This window comes from Glossina fuscipes, unplaced genomic scaffold (assembly GCF_014805625.2).
Source record: "Glossina fuscipes isolate IAEA_lab_2018 unplaced genomic scaffold, Yale_Gfus_2 59, whole genome shotgun sequence".
NCBI classification, from domain to species: domain Eukaryota; kingdom Metazoa; phylum Arthropoda; class Insecta; order Diptera; family Glossinidae; genus Glossina; species Glossina fuscipes.
This window is the reverse complement of record NW_023998431.1, coordinates 386,014-410,863: the sequence shown is the minus strand read 5'-3', so window position 1 is coordinate 410,863 and position 24,850 is coordinate 386,014. Positions and strand designations below refer to the sequence as shown.

General features: G+C 34.0%; 1 protein-coding gene across 5 annotated transcripts in view; it reads left to right on the top strand.

Annotated features, from left to right (window-relative positions):
• Positions 1-24,850, top strand: part of LOC119637282 (eye-specific diacylglycerol kinase) — a 265,570-nt gene that overhangs the window by 217,538 nt on the left and 23,182 nt on the right. For all 5 annotated transcript variants that reach the window (XM_038033204.1, XM_038033200.1, XM_038033203.1 and 2 more), the window contains 3 exons: positions 2,513-2,651; positions 8,338-8,541; positions 18,875-19,001. In XM_038033204.1, coding sequence (XP_037889132.1) covers positions 2,513-2,651; positions 8,338-8,541; positions 18,875-19,001 — 470 coding nt within the window. The remainder of the gene's footprint in view (positions 1-2,512; positions 2,652-8,337; positions 8,542-18,874; positions 19,002-24,850) is intronic.

Genomic DNA, 24,850 nt, shown 5'->3' with positions numbered 1-24,850 from the left:
CGAAAGCTATAAACGCCGCAAAGCTAGGCAGATGTTTGGAAGCAACAACACGCAGAGAAGATAGACACTTTTTGACGAGAGCACCAAGCGCTTATCCTAAAAACTAAAACGATGCGAACATAAAAGTTTCAATGTATTTCAATTAATTTAACCACTTTTATGTAATCATACAAGAAGAAAACGAAATTAAACAAAATTCCTGCACACAAAGTAAAAAATACGAGCGCAGGGCGTGCACAAGTTTGCCAAATTGCTCGTTATATTCTGCTTCGAATGGGTTCTATTTTCCTTTTGATGATGAATTTTTTACTCGGCTCTTAGACGGGTCAAATAAACAAAAAAAAAAAAAAAAAAAAAAAAAATGAACACGCCTCTGCATAGCTAGTCATGTTATACATAACAAAGAATCCAAATAATATATAGCACAACAGATTTATATATCAAATCATCGGTTAGGACCACGTTCATCACGGGTTATTAAATACTAGACTTTCTTGCCGTATAAATTTTAATATTTTGTAACAATAATGGAGGCTCAAAAAATGATCTCCTCTCACTCAAATTTTCGACATTCACTCAATATATCAAAACACTATCTTTTATCGATCTATGGAGAGAAATATTGAAAAATTCCAAATTTTTTTATGCCCATCGTCGAAGAAGAAGTGGAGTACACTGCAAATTTGCAAAAGAATTTGAAAATGGCAAAGGACACGCCTATACAACAAGCACTGTGAACACCTCTGGTTTCTGTGTCTTTCGCGTCTTAGGTATAAAGTACAACACGTACACCCCATAAATTCTTACTTTTATTCTAAAAATAGAAACAGTCCCGTACTATGGCCTAAGGAAATTTTACTTCTATTCTATTTTTTAGCTTTTTTTGTACACATTAACGGTAATGTGTATAAGAGGATCGATCACGTTCTCACTTGTCTTTTATATAAAATGTTTTTACAAAAAAGGCATTATATAGGTAGTGGTGCCAAGTGTAAATCCAATTAACTTTTAATAGGGTTCGCCCTTGAGTCAACACACAAACACAAAAATCAACTTAAATAATTATTCTAAAGCGATCGATTAAATAAAAGTTGAATCTATCATAGCCACAAATTTAGCACATTTTTGCGACAAGTAGCATAGGGTGTAAAAAAAAAAAAAGACCTGAAATTTTTATTAGCATTAATATGCATATTACGACTAGAAATATGACGTACACCATTTTGATTTCCAATTGCAAAATATATTTATAAACGACGTTATGTTATAGAATTTTGTGACGAAAAGAATGTTAAATACCAATAATACAACTCTATCGAACGGGGTTTTTGGAAATGTCGATGGGATGCCGACATGTATGCATCGAAAAAGTGAAGGTAAATATCTGAAATATTGCTCAAACATTCTTTGACAGATTAGGAGACAAAAGTTAAAAAAATGGTTGCAATCTATCCGTACACACGCCTAGAGTAGAGAAAAAACTGAAGTAACCTCGAAAAAATTTACAACTTTATCTTATTTTCATCGATCCTATGAAGACGTTTCCCAAAGTCAACTGTTTAAGCGTTAAGAGTGCATGTATGTAATGGTAATAGACGTACGAGTAAATCTCTTTCTTCTTGGATTCAACATAAAGGTAGTCTTGACTAATATCGGAATTCAGAATTGTGCCTACTCAATTTTTAGCTTTCCATCTTGACTTTTCCCTACTGTGGCAATTCGGAAAGGAAACTGAATCAAATTGACCGCCGTTGATGGAAATATTTATATGTACAACGCTGGTAGTTCTAGTGTGAAATAGCTATTAGGATAGTGAAGATAGTGACGGCTTCTCATAATCATGCGCGCATTTATCAAGGTTTTCGCAAAGCTTTTTCGAATTTATATGAGATTTCAGTTTTTTTCCATGTTTGTGCCTAAACTCGAAATAAAAAGTGTTCGAATTCAATTTATACGGTCTTAGAAATTGGAATTACAAGCGAGAAACTGAGCAATGAACGCCGAAAATTTTACGATTTCTTATTTATTATTTTGCACGTTAAACATAAAAAGACATAGTCGCGGTAAGCAAACATGTTTATGAATAGCCAGGCAGATCCTGTAGTCATTCTCCAGGAGGAAAAAATATTTTCCGCTCCGATATTCACCAACTTACGAAACAAGTCTTAAATAGATTTCGTCCACCGAGTGCTTAAGCATTTGAATATATTTCACTAAAAATCATCTACAGTAGTAATGCCTACATTTCCAGCTAACAGGTTAACAAAATTGCTGTGCCTGGGAATCACAAATTCTCTGAATAAAGGCACTCTTTATATTATATGCCGGCATGATGAATCAATTTGAGCATCGCAACTTTTATTACATCCAAATGAAAAATCTTTCACAGACAAATCTATAATAGAAAGTTTGTTCACTAATGTATCTATCCATCCGGTGTTATCTCATATTAAACAGGGTCGATGTTTCATTTTCGAATAATTTCTTAATTTGTGCTTTTTTTTTTTTACAGAAGAACTGGCGCAACCAGCAATGCCCGACGACCGATACGTATCGTGCCCGATTGGACGGAAAATGCCATACAGGGGGAGCACTTTTGGAAACCCACCTCGGCGTCAGGCGACTTATGTTGCCTCAACGAGGAATGTATTGTAAGTATTGTTTTACATATTCTTTACAATCATATCTCACAAGCCACGTACTTTTAAAGAATCAAAAAATGAAAAAACTAGTAAGAAAACTACCCGTACTTGTAAACGAATCTTTTATATCCATCACCGTTATCCTAAGTAAGGCAGAAAAAGGAAAAGAACTCAATGTTCATGCTCTGTAATATGGAGTGGAAACGGCTGATTTTTTCCTTGAAAAGTTTAAGTTACTTTTAAATTCTTTTGCAGATTTGGAGGCTGACGGACAGATGGACATGCTTAGGTGTGTTCCGTATTTAACATTGGCAAGGAGTGTATATGCTTTATGTGATGTTTGAAACATGCTTCTGGGCGTCGCGAACGTTTCGATGAAATGAATATACTTCTCATTTGTGTGTGATGGACATAAATGAAAGGAATGAATATTGTGTTCGTTCTAAATACATGGCACGGAAACTAGTTTCAAATTTCTTGAGGACATTGTAAATCTTGTAATTTTGGTCGAGACGATGTAAAATCTCTCGTGAAGATCGCTGTAAATTTGATTTGATTGGTGATCTAATTTCGTGATTTTCCGACACGCTTTCTACAAAACGACTATCAAGAATTCGGCGGCTTATTGCTTTAAACGACAACCGCACCGAACGGTGTCAAAACCATTCAGTCCAAATATGTAATAATTTTTCAAAAAGTCTCGAAATATGACCGAATCGCGATCTTGGATTAAATCAATACCGCTGAGCTCGTGCTTTGATGATTAAACCACATATAAAGCCATTGTATGCCGTCGATACCAATTGCCACAAATATTAAAGCCGCTTACTTAGTAATAAAATGCGATCGCCATGTAACTTACTGGAAGGTACAAGCCCCTTTAAACATCAGTATAACTGGCATGTATACAATATAGGGTAAAGATTTAGCCACGAACAAGGTGCAATGTGTCCCTTGTTTTGGCCTCACAGGTTCTACGTGCAGGAGGAGGGAGTGCTAGGCTAAATTAGGTTAAGAATTAGGATTAAGTAAAGGACTAGACGGACGACGGGAGATAGAGGAGCCCTACTCAGAAGTAGGTGTTTCTGATTGGGATAAGGTAAGGTTTCCAAAAGGCAACCTTGACGGGACCCGTAAAAGAGCTGACTTCAAATGGTCCGTTTTGAGGAACAGACCGGTCCGGTCGAGTAAAAGGTGTCAGAATCAGACGAGACCCGAAAACGACAACGCGAATAAGGCAAAAAAGGAAAGACAAGGATAATGAGAGTACGTTCCGAATTGGCAAAGGGAATAGATCGGAATTGTAAGCGAAGTAAGAAAAATGAAACAACAAAGTGGATACTTCTGCTAGTCAAACTACTCTTTAAACATTCAAAGAAAACATGAAATTCTTGTGAGTCAAAGGTTGGTGCCGCTGAGCACCAGGAAATGGCAAAAGCCCTTACAGTGTACAGGTCAATTAATTGCATTGGAAAACGTACAAATTTCCATTCATTACAGTTACATTTTAAACAGTCAATGGGGAACTTTGTACATTTACATCAGATTCATATTTTCGACTATGAATGAAGATATTAAACAATCGCTTTACATGTGCCGTCTTCTTTGTCCGTTATCCAAGCATAACGCTATACGCGGCCGTTTAACAAGTCAATCTCCTCACATCCGCCCACACATATACAAACCTCTTGCAATCGAAAATTGTTGAGTTAGTTCATTCAGTACAAGATGTTGCGTAAAGATACATTCCTGATAGCCAAAAATTTAAAGAAAACCTTAAGCGAAAGTTTCCCCGTTTCGATACCACTATTGTCGTAAACTTCAGCCTCAGAGTCTTTCATGTTTACCCTTACTTCGCGATTAACAAAAATACACGTATATGATCTTCATATATTTATTTGATCAGGGATGTATAAAATTTTCTTATTTATTATAACTGCTATTGAAACATGAAAATGCGCAACAATTGAGACAATGATTGCTGCGCACACGTATTCGCATCATATATCGTACAAACAATATATTTATTTGATAAAAAATTCGTTTACCTCCATTCAGTAAAGTAGAGTAAGAAAATTTCGTTTTTTCGCTTTTTTTGGTCTTTTCATACCATACACCACTTGTGGTACATTAAAGATCAAAATAGACTCATTTATTATAATTCTACTGATCGAGTCAAAATCATCTTCTAAACTCATATGTCTGCCCAAGTATTCTCTTGTTAAACATACAGGCCGCAATTTCTGAGATATTTTTTAATTAAAACTAATATACTGGCGCTATTTAAATGGTTTCAATGGGATCGGTGGTGGTTTTTCGGCCGCTCCCCATCTACGCCTTATTTGGAAAAGTCGTCAAAATTCCTCGCCACAAATTCTTGAGTAACGGTATTTCAACATATAATATTACGTTAATATAAAAAATTTGCACGTATCGAGGTCATCTTCTAAATGATATGGGTCTTTGTCTCCATAGAAAGCTGTCATGAGAATCCCTATGTATGGATCTGTGTGATTACAAAAAATAGATCTATTTGATTCAAATTTCATATGATTGATTGGCTAAGGACAAGTTTGCCTCATAAAACATTAAAACCTAGATCTTTTCGAAATGTAAAAACTTATTTTTAATTAAACCTTGAAACCTGGGCTTTAAATTCAAAAAATAGATCTACATGATCCAATGGGTTGAGCAAATTGCTATATCTGATCCCAAGTTTTCGCGCCAATTTATAATGATAAAATACTGCAATACACTGTTTTTATCGCAAAATTCTGTAAATTGCACCCTTTTCGCTAGTGGAAAAAGTAGTCCGATCCGAACCGTTTTTAATAGCGTTCGTCCGTACACCAAATTTCATTAAAATAATTATATAAGCTGAGCACATGAATACATCTACAGACACCAGGCGGACATACGTACCAGACGTACAATCCATTCAAAAAATAACTCCGAATAGATCGGTGTAATAAAATATGGTTCTATCTCAAGTCCTTCTTCTGTAACTTGTAACTTGTACCACAAAAAATGTAAGCTTTAAAAACGGCCTCTTCTTCGTTATTGTGTAAAGCATATTCTTATGAATTTGTGCTGTTTGCTGTTTTAATGCTTTTCTGCACACGTGTCCAGCATACATGTTATTTACATATAATACGTAAATAATAAATAATAATGTGCTCAGCAGTCACTTATAAATTCGTGAAATGAACAAATAAAACAACTTCAAACGTTAATAGTCAAGCAAGGATTTCTATTAAACATCCTATACCACTAATTTAGTAATAAACTGTCAAAACCTAGACCTTGTTATCATACAAATGCTTATTTTTATTGAAACTTTACAAGAAAAAAATCGCCCTGCTCACCCAAATCTTCCATATAGATATAGTACCGCCAATTGATATTTTTTTTGAATGATATGAAATCTTCACGTGAAATGTGAAATCTTTTCAAAGTGGCTCGACTCGCCAAGAAAATAATCCGATCTAATCCGCTTTCAATTACTTTTAGTCAAGCGATTTTGTTGAAAATAATTCTGCTAAAATGGATATAATAAATGATGGATCTAGATTATGAAATGATGGCATAGATTATGAAAATATGCAATAAAAACGAATAAACACATTTTTATAATAACCCTACATAAATGATCCTAAATCAAATTGTCATTCATTTTTGTGGTAAAATACAAAAATTATACTTTGCTCGCGTGTAAACGCATACCTTTTATGGGATAGTTGATAAAGGAGAAGACTCAAAATATGAATTGATGTGGCCCAAGGTTAGCAAAATTAATTTTTTTGGCCTAAGCGCTTAAAATTCTTCATTTATTTTTGTCATGGAAAAGAAAAAACAAGAAACAAAATCTGGTGCTACGCAAATAAGTTCCGCCCGTTGAAATAGATTGTTTCATAAAACGTACATGATGCGTTTGTTTTTCCCAAAATTTTGGGTGCACATAGATTAGATATGCTTCAGGCTATCAGGAGTAAAGCAATCCCGCAAATGGTCTTTGGCTTGATTAGTGCAGTCATACCTAGCGGGTCAGCAGTCAGAAGATTTGCAAAACTCGGTCGAAGATTATTTTATCTCGGAGCGACGAAATTTCCGCGGTGAGAGCATTCGCAATCTACCCAGGCAAAGAACTTATTACCTATCATATAAATATATTTAAGATTTTCATAATAAGCAGAATTTAAAATATCCCTTGCTGGCGTTCCCGCTATTGGTGTCTCATTAAATTATTTACTTGCATTAATTCAAAATGGACCGATACGTTGCAAACGTTGAAAAACACTTAGCTTCCTTTTCTCTTTACCCTTCTGTATTCAGTTTCTTTCTTCATTAGTCTTTATTCGGAACAACTAGATTCACTCTACATTCCCAAGTAGAGGCAGAGTTTGTTTTATCGTAACAAACAAGTACGAACGTTATACTCACGAGAAGCCGTTTAGATACCATTACATTCCCTACAACACTTGGTCTAGCACAGTTATCCCATGGAAGCCCACACATAGATGGATGTCCAAAACGTCACACGGCGTAATCCATGTTAAGTAAACTTAATTTAGCTTCTAAAAATTTTATCACATTCGAGTGTCTATCATAAAAAACTTAGACTTTCTGTGCATATACAGATTTGCTCTTTGCGATCCACCTTCTATATGGGGAGTTCTAAAAATAGACCTATGCGATCCCAATTTCCTACCGCTAATGTTTTGGATAAATTACTGCTATGAACCAATTTTCATCGTAAAATATTAGAAATGAAACCATTTTCTAAAGGGATTTTATTCATAAAATATTTTATACGGGGTGGAGTCCAAGAAATACATCCATGTGGTTCAAATTTAGTTCACTTAATTTGAGTCAAATTACTATCATAAAATATTAATAATGCCTTTTTGGCCTTTTTTGGAATGTAACAATGTACATTTCCTGAGAATCCTTAAGTGCGGTCATGGTCCTCCGTACACCGCTCGGAAAGATTAGCTTCTTTGTCAATTTATTATTATGAATCAATTTTCAACATAAAATATTAAAAATTCGATTTTTTTTACCAGATGCAAACTCTATTTTCGTGAGAAAGGGTTTCAAACATTTGCGCAGCAGTCGAACCAAATTTTTTTTAAGTTTGCAATTTTTTCGTTATATGGAAAATGGACCGATCCGAATCATTTTCGATAGTGTTCATTCTTGGGACAAAACAACTCATCAAACTATCTCAGAAATTGCGATTTTTAGTTGGGATACAAAAATACATGGACAGACATTAGACGCACAAGTGGGCGAACAAATTTAGAAATTAATTCTGAATCAATCGGAGGGTTTCTCTTAAGGCCTTTTGAGTGTTACGTGCGGCCGTACCAGAAGCGACATAGTGTATAATGAAAGTAAAAGATTGACATCTAACATGACGTATATATTGAAATTGGAAAAGCCGTTTTCCAACTAACCTTTTAACAAAAATACCGCAGATTAAGTCCAACAACAATAATAACCTGTCAGATAAAATAATTACAAAAAGCATTTTCATTAGGCAGCAAAAATCCAAAAAGAATCCATCCTGTGAATCCATTTTAATGTCGATCGCTTGATTTATTTATTACATGATAAAAGCATTCTTTTCGCAACTCATATACATCGTATATGTAATTAAAAATTATATATTTAACAAATTTTTTTGATCCTACAGAAAAGTGGACAACGCATGAAATGCTCGGCATGCCAATTAATCGCGCATCAAAATTGCATTCCAATTGTTAATGAAAAGACTCAATTAGCATGTAAGCCAACATATCGTGACGTAGGTGTAAGACAATACAGGGAACAAGCGGTTACCCATCATCACTGGGTGCATCGTAAAATGGAAAAAGGCAAATGTAAACAATGTGGAAAGGTAAGAAAAAGCAATGCACTCATATAGTTAATGTATTATATTAAAAATCTATTACGTTTTCTTTCGCACAAATCGGCATACATGATTCGCAGAATATAGTAAAGTGTAAAATTCAGATTTGCCATTAAACACGCGATGTTTGGACCATTATTTTAGCCCATTGTCCCTTTCAGTTCAAGCAAAGGTGCCATATAATGCTCCCTAATCATCATGCATTCCTTCTCAATGCATTCGATAAACACGTTGCCATGCGTATCCCAAAATACGGAAGACATGAGCTGGCCAATTGGTTATCGTGTTTCGGCGTTACTTTGCAGGGCTTTTAACGCATCTCTCTTGCACTTAGCGGATTTTTAATTCGTTCTGCGAATGTAACGGTTATTTCATCTGTTCTCATATAGCGCATGAAGAAGTCCTTTGCACTGCATTTAAACAACACCCAGTAGTGCCCCGAATCAAGAAGGTATACGACGTATAATAACTCCCTTAATAGTTCCAATTTTTCAAATCCTCTTTTTACGTTAATATTAATTGGAGAATAATAATAAAAGAAAACAAGTAAGAAACTTATATGCGGCTGGAGCCGAATCTCGCACACCCACCGCCATTAAAATCGTCAGCGTCGCTTCCTTTTGCTTGTTATCATAAAAAAGAGAAAGGAATAAAGTATTTATGCTTTACATTTACTTCGCGAAAAGGTATTGCTAAGAAAAATTAATTTACCACAAGTATGACGTTCACCATAATTAGTTTAGAATTAAGACACTCAGCTTTCGGCATTTTACTCTCTAAGCCATTTTATATGTCCGCTTTTATGCATCGCTGGTATTATTAAGAAAAAAGTAATTCACCAGGTCGTAATGTCCATCATATTTCTTTGAGAATTAACCAATTTTTAGGCAGATAATGTATCTTCGCGTGAGCAATGTATAAAATAGTTTCAAGCATTATGTCGGATCGACCTTATGTTCGATAATCATATAAAACCTCAAAAAAGTTTAAAACAAAAAGATAATTTACCAATCACTTGTGATTGGTGTGGGCTTGGCCGATTTTTTCCCATTTTTTTGCAGTAGTAGAGTGTTTCGTCAAGTAAATATGGAAAATATTAGATTTCTAACTTTTATAATTTAATATAAAAATTTTTGTTTAATAAAGTGGGATTGCACTGCGGGCTTCTGCTCTGACCAACTTGGCTCATTTTCAATTTTAATGCGTGCAAAAGCGTCCAATGTTTCCATCATATTTGAAGTTAATAACTTCATTTGTGCGGCCACGAGAGTCCCAACAACGAGCGAATAGACACACAGACGGGCAGACATAACTTAATCAATTCAGAATTTCACGTTGATCACGAACGACATGGTCTCTGAAGCTTCCTTTTAAGTGTTCCTAAATTGTGATACGATCTTAATCGTAGGTTTGTAAGTTTGCAAGCTCATTAGCTCAGTTGATTAGAGCTTCAGGCCAATAAAATGAAGATCGCGGTTTCGAAACATCCATGGGCCAATTTTGCGAAAGAATTGCCTTTTCAATCATTTTGTTTTTAATTTGAAGTCCTCAGCATCCTCAGCAAAGCTAGGCTAGATACAAAAAATCTAACTATAGATATTTAATGGTCTTTTCATACAAATAGAAGTGACCGAAAAAAATTTTTAACAGTACATGCCTTATGATTATTTATTTGAAGATCGAAAATTAAGAAGAATTAAAACAACGTGCTCGCTCGTTCTAGTGTTAAAGATCCGAAATATAACTCCGCTCCATTTATTTCTACGAAAATTTCAAACTAACTATACAGCAGTTTGGGTAATTTCTTCTCGCTTTTATGCATAGAAAATGAGCAAAATTAATTACTACCATCACACATAATGATTTCTTTGCATACCAAAGCAATCTTATATCTATTCCATAGGAAGAAGAATAAATGGAATGTTGTTGTTTAAATGCTACTCTCTTTTCTCGGCCTCATTAATAAGCTAACGTAAAATTCTCTGACGTAAAGTTAATGTGTATTACAAATGCCATGAATACTGCAACAGTTCCCCCATATACAGTGCACGTTAAAAGTTTATGTCCATCCTAACCAATCGTATATGAGCTGAAAATTTTGTTCAAAAAAAACATCATGTAACATGCATTAGTGTGTTTTTATACCCACGAAGGAAATATATTCAGTAATTATATCATATAAAAATATGTATTTCTATATTATATGTATATATGTATTCTATACTTATATCGTATAAAAAAATGTACCCAGGTTCCCGTGAAATATATCTATATACATATGCATATATATATTATATTAGAATATATACACATATATAAATATATGGCAAGTCAGTGTGAACCCCGAAAGTAATTGAGCATTACTTATCTATGTGCATGCTAGCCTGCCTACTGAAAACCCGATCTTTGTATATACAATCAAGATCTGTATATAAATATTCGTTGTTTAAGTAAACGTGGTCGCAATTTTATTTTTATTATTCAGGATTGAGCATTTATAAGCGATCATTGATCTATGTGGAAAGGATATGATGCCCTTACAAATCATATTTTCGGTTTGATACCGTACACCACTTGAGGTACAAGGGTATATTCAACTTATGCAGATGTATGGATAAAGTCGAAAAACTTGAGATAGACCGAACTTACATTATATGACCAATTTAGTATCACTTTCCAACTCGATTTAAATGTGTCTGTCCATCTATCCGTTTCCTTGTCATGTGGTCAACGTCGAGGGCACAGTATACTGACGTGTTTTGGCCCAAGGACGAATGCTTTTACACGCTTATCCTACTACTACTTTTCCAAGCATAACACAGTTCAGTTTTTACTTTTCGCCATCGAAATACAAGCTCTTTTTTCGAGAAATATATAGAGTGCATAGGAATGGGTTATAATCATTTCGCTAATTTCTACTATAACAGTTCAAGATCAAGACTTATTAAAGAGAATAAAACGTTTAATTTTAGCTTGAACCGAAATATTTGTGAGCCAAGAGAAAATCATAAGAACTAAATTATCGCGAATTACTTACATTGTATTATTCCAATTTTAATGTTTTTGTCACATTGCCTTCTAATAACGAAACGGATAGAAAATAATCATAATAAGAAAGTCTCTAGAAACAAAGAGAATGCGTAAACGGATAAATTGAGAGATGAATTTCTGTTAATAAGTCAAAACTTTTGCCGTGGACTGTATAATATAAACAAATAAGCAATTTGTTATTATATCCACTTAGGTAAATAGGCAAGCAAAAAGTACAACAATTATCAGCATATATATGTACTCACCTACGTTTATAATAAAGATAAATAAATGAGGGAGACGAATAAGCAAACCCAACTAGAATTGTTAATTAGCTGCTTACATGTAATTTCAAAAAATGGAGAAATGCTTTCAGCCCTGAACGTTTGCCTACTTTTCCCTAAAGATTTGCATTCATTTTCTTATTCACAACATCTTATCTGCGCTTTAATTGCTAATTTACAATATATATAAAAAAAAAAAATAAAAAAAACAAAATGCTGGCTTATGTGCCCATGACCTTACGTTACTAAAAATCTCTCTTAAATACTTTGTAATTTAAATTCTCCGAACAAAACCTCCTCTACAAATTTTGTTGTTGTGTTATGTTTATCTAAGGTATTTACAAGTGGCTTTGCCTGTTAATGATGTACCATAGAATTTGATAAAGGATTGCTGCCTCCCTCTAAAGTGTAAACAATTCCCAAACCGCTCGCCAAACGCATACTTAATGCATATTCTCTAATACAATCGCAAGCTAAATGAATTTAATTTAAACACGTGTATTTATCATTTAACATGCGCTGAAAGCAAACACAAGTTAACTTAATATGGAATTTAAACCTTCCTCAAATTGACAAGGGATTTATATAAAGTTACACATATATAATATATATATATATATATATATATACGTACAGCATATGGATAATTATTTACGCTGTTTGTTATTATTATTGTTGTTGTTGTTAGAGCTACTATACGGGTGTGAGTTCATTCCATATGAGAACAATTCCTACATTTGTTTATATCTTGTTCAACGTAGCAACAGTTAAGACCTAAATCAGACCTCAGCAATCTAGGTGTCCCAATTTATCAAGCTCTACTATAATCACAATTTTAAGTGGCCTGCCCGAGTTCTACTCGCGCAAAGGAATGTGAATAAGTTTCTAACGATTTTCTATTCAAAATGCGATAATTTATTTTTACATATTACTGCGTTCAACCTATTATCTAGAACCTTCGTACTTGACGACCCGATATAAAAAAAATAGCAGGATGTATTTAATGAAAAACGTCATCTATCGATAACTCTACATCCTCCCTCTTTCAGGTAAAAGATGAATTCTGTGCGCAGAACCTTTTATCGCTACTACTCAAAGAATTCATTCTTTTAGAACTCGAGAAGGCAATAAAACATCGGTTGATGGTAAAATTAATCGACAAAAACCGTAGGATGGCAACTGCTAATTTTTCCTTCACGAGTTCTGCCGTATTAGACCTAAAATCACACCATCATAACTTTCAGTATAATTCGCTCATATTTTGGATAAAATAATCGTTTCGTTCACAATATTTAATAACATCCCACTTACCCAAATGTGGATGCCATTTAGCTTAATCCTCAATACAAATGACCCATTTGATCTATGCCATAGTTATTTGCACTTTCGACATCGTGACGCATACGCTATTCATCACGCATTAACATTCAGCATTATTATTATGCTTCGAATTAGACAAGAGAACTAACCCTTTCCGCATTTGACGCTTTTTCCTTCTTCGCCACACCGCTCGATCAATTAAAAAAAAAAAAAAAAGAAGAAAAAATAATGCACGCTTGTGCCCTTCAATATTCCAGAACTTAGTCAACTTATTCGCAATATGTCTTCTTAATCTGCACGTTCTGACCCGCGGTTAGGAAAGGTTGCGAATTTTTGGCGTTGAATTCAAACTGCCCGATATGCTGTTCGAAGAAGTTGAGTACATTAGATTTAGTTATTCGTTTGCTGTGCACACAAGACCCATCAAAATAATACCAATATGTGATATTTGATTTCAATCAATCTAAGATTTCGAACCGATCTATTGCCAAATGAATCTTTGTCACGTGCATTTCAATAAGTTCATCCTCATAGCAAGCAAATGTTGAGATAGAAGATTAAACGGAAACGAGATGACTTTAGTTATTTACTTTAAAAATAGATACATAACTCCGAGCGTACTGACTGACATTACATTCTTCATATTTATAAAATGTGAAGTTAATTTCAGTCGACCGACTGTTGCCTTCAATAGTAACATTTAAACTGGCGCTTTTCTATCTGCATCCACCTGGGTAGCATGTATCTACGATTCGCTCAAACTTGAATGAAAATTGCTTATCTTGTCTGTTGCGTTGTTAAACCGTGCAACAACCTCCTACTTTCTAAGAATAATTGTTCTTTTACGAGTATCTTATAACCATCCACACGTAAGAAAAGGTTAACTTTACGGGTTAAGTCGAATCTTTGATACCCCGCAATTGCAACCAATATATCAGCATACACTAGAACCTTAAAACATTACATTCACTATAAACATATGTAAACCATTCTTAGACTGACTTTTAATTGTACCCGATTCCAGATTATTATTTATTGCGGACGCGTTTTCGACAATTATTAAATGAAACTCGTAAATGTGTATAACAAAACGAATGTTGCTATGAAGTGTATATTATAGTTAATTGCCCACTGTAGGTATAGTTGTGAGCGGACTACGGTCTTTCTTTTTTCAATCCTATAAATTGTTTGCAGACTGAAGCTTCCACCAACAAAAATCGTGAAAAACAAAATGCAAAATGGTCCCATGACGAATCTCGTTCGCCTTTTATTTGCAAAAATATTTTATAAAAACTCAACTACCAATTACCGTAATTTTTTCGGTCGAAATATCGTCCCAGGAAATTTACTCTTCAGGACGAAAGGCTCCATCAAGAACAGTTGAGGTTAAACCTGCTTTTATATTAGAACCACAAACCAGAATCTAGACCTAAGTCAACGCATGTATAGAAATTTATGCATATGCGTCCATCTAACATTCAGTTTATTTTCCAAAGGTATTTACGATTCCCCAAGAATGTCAGTAAGATGTTACAAGCTCCTTATCAAAATAGTAAACTTTACGAACAATGACCCATTGTAACCTTCACTTGCTTAATTTTTGTTTTTTTTTTCTTTTCTTATGCTTTAAGCATCAAGGCCGGCTGTTACCATCATATTGCACGTTCTCCCCTTCAGTGAAGTCCAAGTGAATTCTTTGTTGTGTTGACAAAAAAAAAAAAAATTGGTTGGTTGTCATCCTTAGGTTTTATAACATCTGATGCTCTTAAAAAGAACATAAAATTGTTTACAAAACTTTTCTTTGTATACGGAAAGCTATTCAAAAAACTACGCTTTCTTGAAAAATAATCTGAATATGTTCACGGACGCCAAAAATTTCAGTGAGCTGCAAAAATAGACATGAATAGACATAAATAAAAGGTGGGTCTATCTTAAGCACCTCTGCGTGTTACACACGACCGCACTAACTTAATATACCCTGTACCATAAGTGGTGTAGGGTATAATTAAATGAATAACAATTTGTTTGCTACTGCATCATTTCGTCACGTCCATGAACGTGTTAAGCCTACTGTATATAGATTCAGACTGTTTAATAGCTTTCTGAAAAACTTACGTTGATGCGTCTGAGTTTACGCAAGGAATTGTGAACGTGTATGCAGGTAGTTCAATATTTCATAGTTCTCATCTCACGTTCACCTCTTGCACATATCACTTGATAAGGATCTCACATTTAATGTTAACCATTTCATTGAATTCCATTAAAAGGATCAATATCCAGCCAAGCCATGTGAAAGCTTTTGGTCGTAGATTTTTTAAATGATGAAAGCCTGGCAAGCAAAAGCTCAAATGGTTTTGCAAAATCGGTTGTATCCACGCAACTGCGATTTTTTGTTTGAATCCTACAAAAACTACGATTTTTTATCAACGATTTTTGAGTAATCAATCCTTGATTTCCTTCAGTTGGTCTTCATTAGTGGACGGGGAAGAACGGCCGCAAATTTCAATGCCTTTCCAATCAATCATTTATATCAATCAAAAGCAGTCGCTCTGAACAGTGAAGTATTCGCAATATTGATGCCTATGCAAGCGCTTGGTTATGTTTTCTATTGCAAACGCCGTTTCATTCATTGGTAGCTTCCTTAGTGCTAAGGTGGTTGTCATACAGATGCGTCAACAATACAGTCTTTAAGTAACCCTTTCGGAAATAGGCCGCAATGAAGCGATAAAAAAAATAAACATGCAGAACTTAAAGGCCCAGCTATCTGTGCCCAAAAAAGAGCTTGTACGCTTCTTTGTAACAGTCATTAAAACACTTTTTTGAAACGAAATTTGAATCTTTACATAAAGACTAAGAGTAGGAGTAGTTCTACTTTTATCGAAAATATTGTCGCGAAATTTGATGTGGATGTCCGTCAGTGTAGTGCCAATTTAAATCCAAGAAGATATATAATAATAATAACTCGCTGGGATAAGTCCGCACGATTTAAATGAAAATTTTATTGTTTTAATATTTTTTGAACATACATATGTAAGCTTTGTGCAGGCTCCGATGTTGGAGATGGTAGCATGAAATTCATGTTCAATCCATGTACTGTCGCATTTTATTTAAATTATTAACATTTACTTTCGAGCCCCGATACAAAAAAAATTATGTATACATGATGTTATCACTTCATTCCATTTCCCTAACATCGGCGAAGTTCATTGACGAGAAGAGTTAGTAAATCTTTCCAATCTATTCAGTTTAAGTTTAAATTAATTGAAGCGGTCCAGTAGCAAAATACTAACAGCTTCCCATTCTTCTTAAACCATTTCTACAAAATATTATAGGAGGCTAAGCTTGAACTTAACATTCATCTTCAATAAAATCTTTAACCCAAATCCATCTGAACACAGAAGGACATGCTTAAAATAATAATAAAAGAGCACAAGATCTAGTATCTCTCCTACCGTGTTCAAAAAATAAGAGGAATATGTTCCCCTAAATACATGCGTTTTATTCCTATGCTATTAACTATAGTTTTGTAAACTAACAATATAAATTTCAAATAATTTTAATGTTAATGCATTTAGATTAACGGTCAACCCAAAAAAAAAAAAAAAAGGATCTAGAGAGTTATATTCGGCCCTGCACATGCTTTTACTGTACCCAATACCACTTGTGGCACATTAGCTTACAGCGGTCGTATATTTAAATGCAGAAAATTTAAGGCAGACCCACCTTTTATTATACCGATCTATTCAGAATCATAATCTCAATTCATCTAAGTCTGTCAGTCCCCGTAAGTTTGTGTACAAACTGCATGTCGCAAATTTTGAGATATTTTGATGAAATTTAGTACAGTGACGTGTTTTGACCAAGGACGAACGCTATTGAAAATGACTCGGTTCGATCCACATTTTCAACGACTTCCCATACAACGACGAATTCTGAAAGATCGCTATATGTGCAAATAGTGCAATTTTCAAAATTTTTTGGCAAAAGTGGCTAAGTAGTAATATTTCGGCATTGGAATTAAAACTTTGGACCAGCTGGGGCAATTTTTGAACCGAAGTTCATACGACAAAAATTATATCATAATACCAATTTACCATAAAAAAATTAACTGTATGAAATTTAGACCATTTCGGACTATTTTTTGGATCGTTATATGTAGATTTTCACGAGAATTGATTCTTTGTAGACCAGAAAAGTCTCAGTTTTAATATGTGTGTGGAATGAAAATTGATCCTTAATAATAATTTCATATAAAAATAAAAATTGTGTTGGGCAATTTGGTGTAGAGTATTGAATCGTCGTCTTTGCCCGACTATAATGTTCTCACTTGTTTATGGTTATAAAAAAGTGAATGGGATAAAATTTATCTATCACCTTTTAGTTGACTAAAATGTATTCTTAACAAAAAATTAATCCACCACGTCGTTAGACGTAAAACGAAATCCACACCAATCAAAACAGTGGAAAAAAAGCATATTTAATCGTTTATAGCTTTGTGTAGGCAAGTCGGATTATTTTCAAATTTTTGCACATAAGTAGTAGAGTCTTCTGTGTGAAATATTTCAGCCTTTTATGTTTCATAATTTGTGAAAAAAGACAAATTATTGCTTAGAGCAACATTGTCGCGTTCAGTTTACGCTTTACTGTGCGCATATGCTGTAATCGCTTTGGCCCATTTTCTATACCAATCCGCGTACAGAAACTGCCTAATTGAAAGTCGATATCGTCATTTTTGCGACCAGACGAGTATCAACAGCACACACCACATATATACACACGGACGGACAGAGGGACAGACATGGCTTAATCGATTTAGAGTTTCAAGCTTATCAGAACCATATGCACTTTATAAGGTCTATGAATCTTCTTATTCATTTTGGATGTTGCAAAATGGGGGTACACCGCCATCTTTCGGTGATGAGTATAAAAAACAATTTACACTGATAATCGAAGCACGCCCGTTTTTAAAATAAAAATCTTTATTTTTTTCATTCACTGTCAAATCTTTTAGACCTGGTTTTTAATTAGCACACTTCTTATGCGCTACTGCCAAAAGGTTGGCGTCGGATATTTAAATATATTCAGCCCAAGTCGTATCTTTTTTTTCAACAACATATGATTGAGCAGACGAACGAACGGGCGAAGGGAAGCGAATTTGCAGCCAATGCTTTCCATATATCCATGCATATTTTAATCAGATTTCTAAGCTACATTGTAATCGGGCTGAGAAAGTTGCAAAAATTCACGCATACTCGAGAGATATAAAAGTACAGCGAAAAATAATATAAAATTTTCCTACTTTATAAACATATTCTGTGTACGTTTTTAAAATTGTCACGTAATAAAACTTGCATTAGCTGTTACAAGAAAGGTTGTTAATGACGTTTATACGTTCGCATCCCCATTCACCTAAATATTTCGGGAGCACAAGCAAATGTTAGCGTTTAGTGGTTTCAAAAGTATTAAGACTTAAGGGAAGGCGAGATTCGTTCGTTTCATTCGCTACATTCGTTCATTCATCAATTCATACTTATACAAATTGTCATTTGGGATTGACTAATGCAATCTCCATTATTGGACTCAATGAATTTGCACACTACGTAATACTCATTTTGTACATCAGTTGTTCATATATGTTCATATATTTTCGTGTGTATTTTATGTATATTATCCCTTCTATTTTTCAGGCTGTGCAAGGTAAACTATTCGGTTCTAAGGAAATTGTTGCATTATCTTGTGCCTGGTGTCATGAAGTTTATCATAACAAGGAGTCATGTTTTAATCAATCGAAAATTGGCGAAATCTGTACATTGGGTAAGTGCTCCGTCCCTATTCTATTCAACTTATATTTGTTGCCTTTGTTGTACCTTCAGCATATATGCGTAATACAATAATATTGAAAAGCTTCAATGCAATTATTTTGCAACAAATGCCATCATTTCATGTTGCCACAATATTGCTTATTTTCCGGTTTATAGTTATGCGCAAAAGGCACTCCTATTAGAGTTTAAATCTCTATCCATTACTTATAACAATAAAATCTCTACTATTTTTCTCTTACTTCTCCCGCGTGTCTCGTTTCTCCCCTTTTACCTATACCATTAAAGCATTTAGTTCACCACTTAAATGGGAAATAAACTTATACTCTATTATTATTATTATTATTCTTTATCGAATATCGTTCGTCTATCTTTCCATTTCATACATGCATGCTATATTAAACGAGCTTCTATGGAAGTTCACATTCATAGCTTTTTAAACACAAGCAGTGACTACTACTATGCAATCTAGTCATGTCCTCTCCTAAATAATATAGAAATATCTGTATTAAATGCGGTAATAAATTTTCTGCGGGTATGCATTGATTTTTTTGTGTGTTTGAAAATAGAATACAAAATATAAAAACAAAAAAAAATTGTTCAATTGTTGAAAATTTTGAATAGAAATTAATTTCGATTATTTTTAATATGAACTATTCTTACGATTGCCTATCATCTGGGGGCATATGAGTCGCTGTGTGCAAGTTTTGGTCACACTCGCTGTCGAATAATTGAAATTTACAATGTTCTTACAGCCGTCCCTAAAGGTTTGGAGCATGTCAAAACACGCATGTTTGCAACACGCGAAAAGAAGCTTCAGGTAACCCCATCTGTCTGGCCGTCTGCTTGATGTCGTTTCAAAATCGGAATGAACATTAAAGCTCTTGCGGGTAGGTTGGTTTCCCTATTATTACTAAAAAATTTAACAGGCAAAATTACAAAAGTTTCCCCGTTTTTCTGTGAGCGATTCTATCATATTATAGTAAAAATTGGCCACGTCCGCCCAACTTTAGAAAGAATTGAAATTTCATTTTTTTTGTCAAAACCTTTATACCGTTCAGAAGGAACCGTCAGAAACTCCATAAAATATGTATATTCTTGACTTTCTAATTCACCTAAGCATGTCCACCTATTTATTTGTCTATCTGTCCATGTATGCAATATTTGCGGTAAGCACTTCCCTTCATTAAAATATTGCGCGCACTCAAATGTTGAAAAAAATCCAAATTAGTCAAGGGACATGCCCATTTAAAATACGAGAAACTCTTCTGTTTTCGGAGTTTTTTTCTCAGCACTCATAAAATTACAATAGACCCACGATGAAAATTTCCACGTATATTCTAAAAAATGGATGAAATCAGCAAAACCCGCCCGCTAATATAAAAAAATGAAATTTTAGTTTTTCCATCGTCTTCTGATCTTTTTTTTTTTTTTGGGATAACGAAAATTTGTAAAAGCCGAGTATAATTTTCTAGCTCGTTTCTACACTATTCATAACCGCCGAAAGTAAACATCAGCGTAAAATTCTGAGATAATACCCCCATGTTCTGTAGAAAGACCCTTTTAGTAAATGAAATTTACATAGAGAAGACTCAAAACTAAACCATATATTTTTAACTCGATTTCATAAAGTTTTTCGAACAATGTTTGCGATATATGCATAATAGCCCGCTCATAACAGACTGGCAAAATAATTCCGAAAAAGCGGAAATTACAACACATGGCGCACTTTGACAATTTTTTCGTATGGAACAGATTCTTTTGCATAAAGCACTCAAAAATTGAACGTGACCTAACCAACATTATACCGCATAATTCACAAAATGATTATGCTGAAACTCTTTGCTAAATAATTCAATTCATAGAGAGATATGTACAAAAAACGGTGAAGCAATTATTAGGGAAATCGTACCTGTCAAAATTTGTATACCCTACACCACTTGTGGTAGAGGGTAACAGGCAGAAAGATTTAAGATAGACCTATCTTTTATTACACCGATCGATTCAGAATCATAATCTCAATTGATCTAATCCTGTCTGTCCGTCTGATGTCTGACGTCTGTCCTCGTAAATTTGTGTTCAAGCTACAAGTCGCAAGTTTTGAGATAGTTCGATGAAATTTAGTAAAGTGACGTTTTTTGATCCCAAGACAAATGCTATTGAAAAGGGCTGGGATCGATCTAATTTTTCGAACACTCCTTATATAAAGCCGTATTCTCAAATATCTCTGTATGGACAAAAATTGCAATTTTCAAAATTTTTCTGCAAAAGTGGTTAAGTAGTAGTATATGAGTATTCTACATTCGTACGAAAACTTTGGACCGGCTAGGGCAATTTTTGAACACACACACACCAACGAAAACTGAAGTTTACACGGCAAACAGGTATAACTTCCAATGCTTCATGAAGAAAATAATACCACAATAGTAATTTAACATAAAAATAATTAAATGTACCAGATTAAAATCTTGTCGTCCTATTTTTTTTTTGATTCTACCCTAATAAAGATTTTCACGAAAATTGACCCTTTGTAGAGCAGACAAGTCTAAGTTTTAAAATACGGTGATGAAAATTGATCCATAATATCTATAATAATTTCATATAAAAATGAACTCTACAAAATTTGGACCATTTGCGCCTATTTTTGGGTCCTGCCCTATGTAAGGATTAATACGCATATGACAAATATGCCTTCATATAAAAGCAAGATATAATTTTTGTATTCTATAAAAAAAATAAGAATTGTGTTGAACAATGTTGGATAGAGTATTCAATGGTCGGCCTTGCCCGACTATAATGTTCTTACTTGTTTATAACACAGTTTGTTTATTTTAACTTTTCGCCAATAATATGGTGGATAGTAACAACTTTCAACTTTATTCTAGTTTTTCTCATCATTTTATTATTCTTTTATTATCATTTAATTATCAATTGCCGTAGCAGCGGCGTGAAGCAAGTGTAAAGATAACCCAACTTTTAGCAAAGAGAAAAATGTAGGCTGTGTACAGTGGGCTAACTTCGCGTCAATAAGTTTTCATTTGGCAATTTTCAGTGATTTTTCTTTGAATTGCCGGATATAATCACCCACAATTGTCGTACCATTTAGAGTCTGCTCCATCCAACTGAATGCATAGCATAATAATCTGGTGTTCCAAGAGAGTTCTTCTGAAAGGCGACGGACTATAACCATAATCTATCCGCGTTTTTATTATGATACTGTGTTCAAAATGTGAGGGAAATATATATCTTAAAAATCCGTGTGTTTTGAGTATCAATTCATTTTTTATACTTTTTTATTGAATTGGAACAACAATCTTTGGTATTTGACAAAAGTTTCAAATCATTCGGTTGATTAATTTATAAATTAGAGCGCTGTTTGGAATAATCCTTCAAAACAGACAGCGAACCCGCTTTAACGACATTTATCGTGTCAAGGCACAAGACATCGCTTCGTTAACGACAGCTTTTATACGAGTTTAACAAGGAAAAGATTTCTAGAGGACGCGTGTTTAAAATAAAGATTTCTTCTGTTCAATCTTTGAACATAGTACCAAAGTAATGGTTTAACGATTTTTTTTCTTCGGTCTTTCGGTACAAATTCGATTCTTTTTGCAGTTCGCGCGACTTGAAGTAAAATTTCTTCTACCCTTCATATGATTAAGAGCAGCAACGCTTTTACGCCTCCATATTTAAAAGCTTTAAGAATAGAAAATATTTTTCATATACCGGAGTTTCAAATCAAGGATTTATATAATATGGGAAATGGCCGTAACAATGATCCGATGCTATACATTTTCAATAACATTTCATAATTTCCCCGATTCATAATCAATCGCGATTATCATTCTGAAATACTTTGTAAATTGAAAGAGGGGTTTATCTCAAGTTCTTCTAAGCGCATCATATTTTCCCGACCACTAGTAGTGCAGAGAATATTTTCGCTTTCAGATAAATATACAGAAAGCGTTCATGTTTTTCTTAATTATACGATTTAAAACGGCCCGGCCCGACCGATACAAGAGATCTCTGGACGGCAATGAGAAAAGTAAAAATTCTAAATTTTGTTTCACTCTTCTTACTAATGAATGTAGTATATATGCTGTACTAATATTAAACGTACCCACACGTAGTCAATTATTTGCAAAGAATCGCTTTTGCCTTTAGTTCTATACCGATCGTTCTGTTCAAAATTTCTTTTTCCAAATTTTTTTCTTGCAACCCTGTAGTAAAATTTCGGCGCCTAAAGTTTCCAAGGGTCACATTCGTTATTGCATACTTTTTCATTTTCATGTAGGGCTTAATGCAATGCAGTAACAATGAAGAAAATATGCGGTCTTTCCAGAAGTGTATTGAAGGTCGATAAGTGTCAATGTTAGTTTAGACCTTGGCTCGCTGTCAGTAATTATGATTTCTCTGACACGCCTTAAAGTGAACGACTAGTTGAATTTGAAAATGACACCCTAAAATCTCTGATGGAAGCTGATCCAAAACTTAACGCCTATACACAAGCACCCAACTAAACAATTCGACTATACAGAACAGCCTATACACCTAAACGAAATTAGCGAATTGACACATAAGCAAGGAATATGGATGCCGCATTAATTGTCTGAGACAAGCACACGAATATTCGTTGATCAATTTGAACCTCATGGCTCTCCAAATTTCGCAGAGGCCGATTTCTTAGCAAAATCGGTATCAGAGATGAAAAATGGATTCTTCTTTTTTTATGATACCATAAAATGTTCGGAGCAATGCCTTTCTGTAAATCAACGCGCAATGTCAATCCGTAAACTTAACTTATCAAGGAGTCAATAAACCTGGTTTTCTATAAGGTTGTGATTGAAACTTTGCCACAAAGAAAGCAAAACCAAATTGGCCTTGATAATGATGGGTAACTTGAATTTACGAAAAATTTTCTTAAAACACCGATCCTCCTATTATACGTACTACATAATAATATATCTTTTTTTAAAAGCTTAACGCCCAGGATTGTTCGAATTAATGCATAGCCCTTCGTGCGATATAACTAATCGCCAGATTTAGCGTTACGGTTGGTATCTTCTTCTATATGATTACAACGTGATTCGCACAGCTGTATTAAGAAATATATGTAGGCTAAGTTTCAGTATTTGTGTTTACCTTATCCAACTATATGACTTTGTTACACGAATGAGAAGAAGGATAGCCAAACAGAAAGGGTGTGGCTAAGTATCGAATCGAAACACCTTGTGGTGTATCTGAGGATGGGCACAAGAGGCGGGACGGGGCAACTGCTTCGATATTAAACTGTTAGGTTTTCAATCCTTTTTTATAACGATTAAAAGAAAGTTTGTTTATATTTTATAAAAAGAAAAAAAAAAAAGCAGATTACGAATATGTTAAGAATTAATCACTATTGTGCACATTTTTGAACAGGTAAATACACAACAGCGTTACTCGCAAAACTCAATTATAAAATTAATAATCGAGGCAATGCACTCTCTTTCCTTATGTAGATAAAAATTTCATATTAAAATTTCTATGGTAATTGACATAAACAAAAATTAGTCTAAACGTCACTCCTCCGACTAGTAGAAGGAACTTCATAAGCAAATAACAAAACATTAAATAAATGGGTAAATATCACATTTATATATTTATATATGCAAATACATATATATATATAAATATATATATATATATATATATATATATATATATATATGTATGTATAATATATAAATGAAACGTTGTATAATAAATGAAACCTCAATGAAAAACCTATGTAAACAACTCATGCATATTAAATCAATATGTACATGCGTACATACGTGCGAAAGAAGATTTTCCAACTAAAACTAA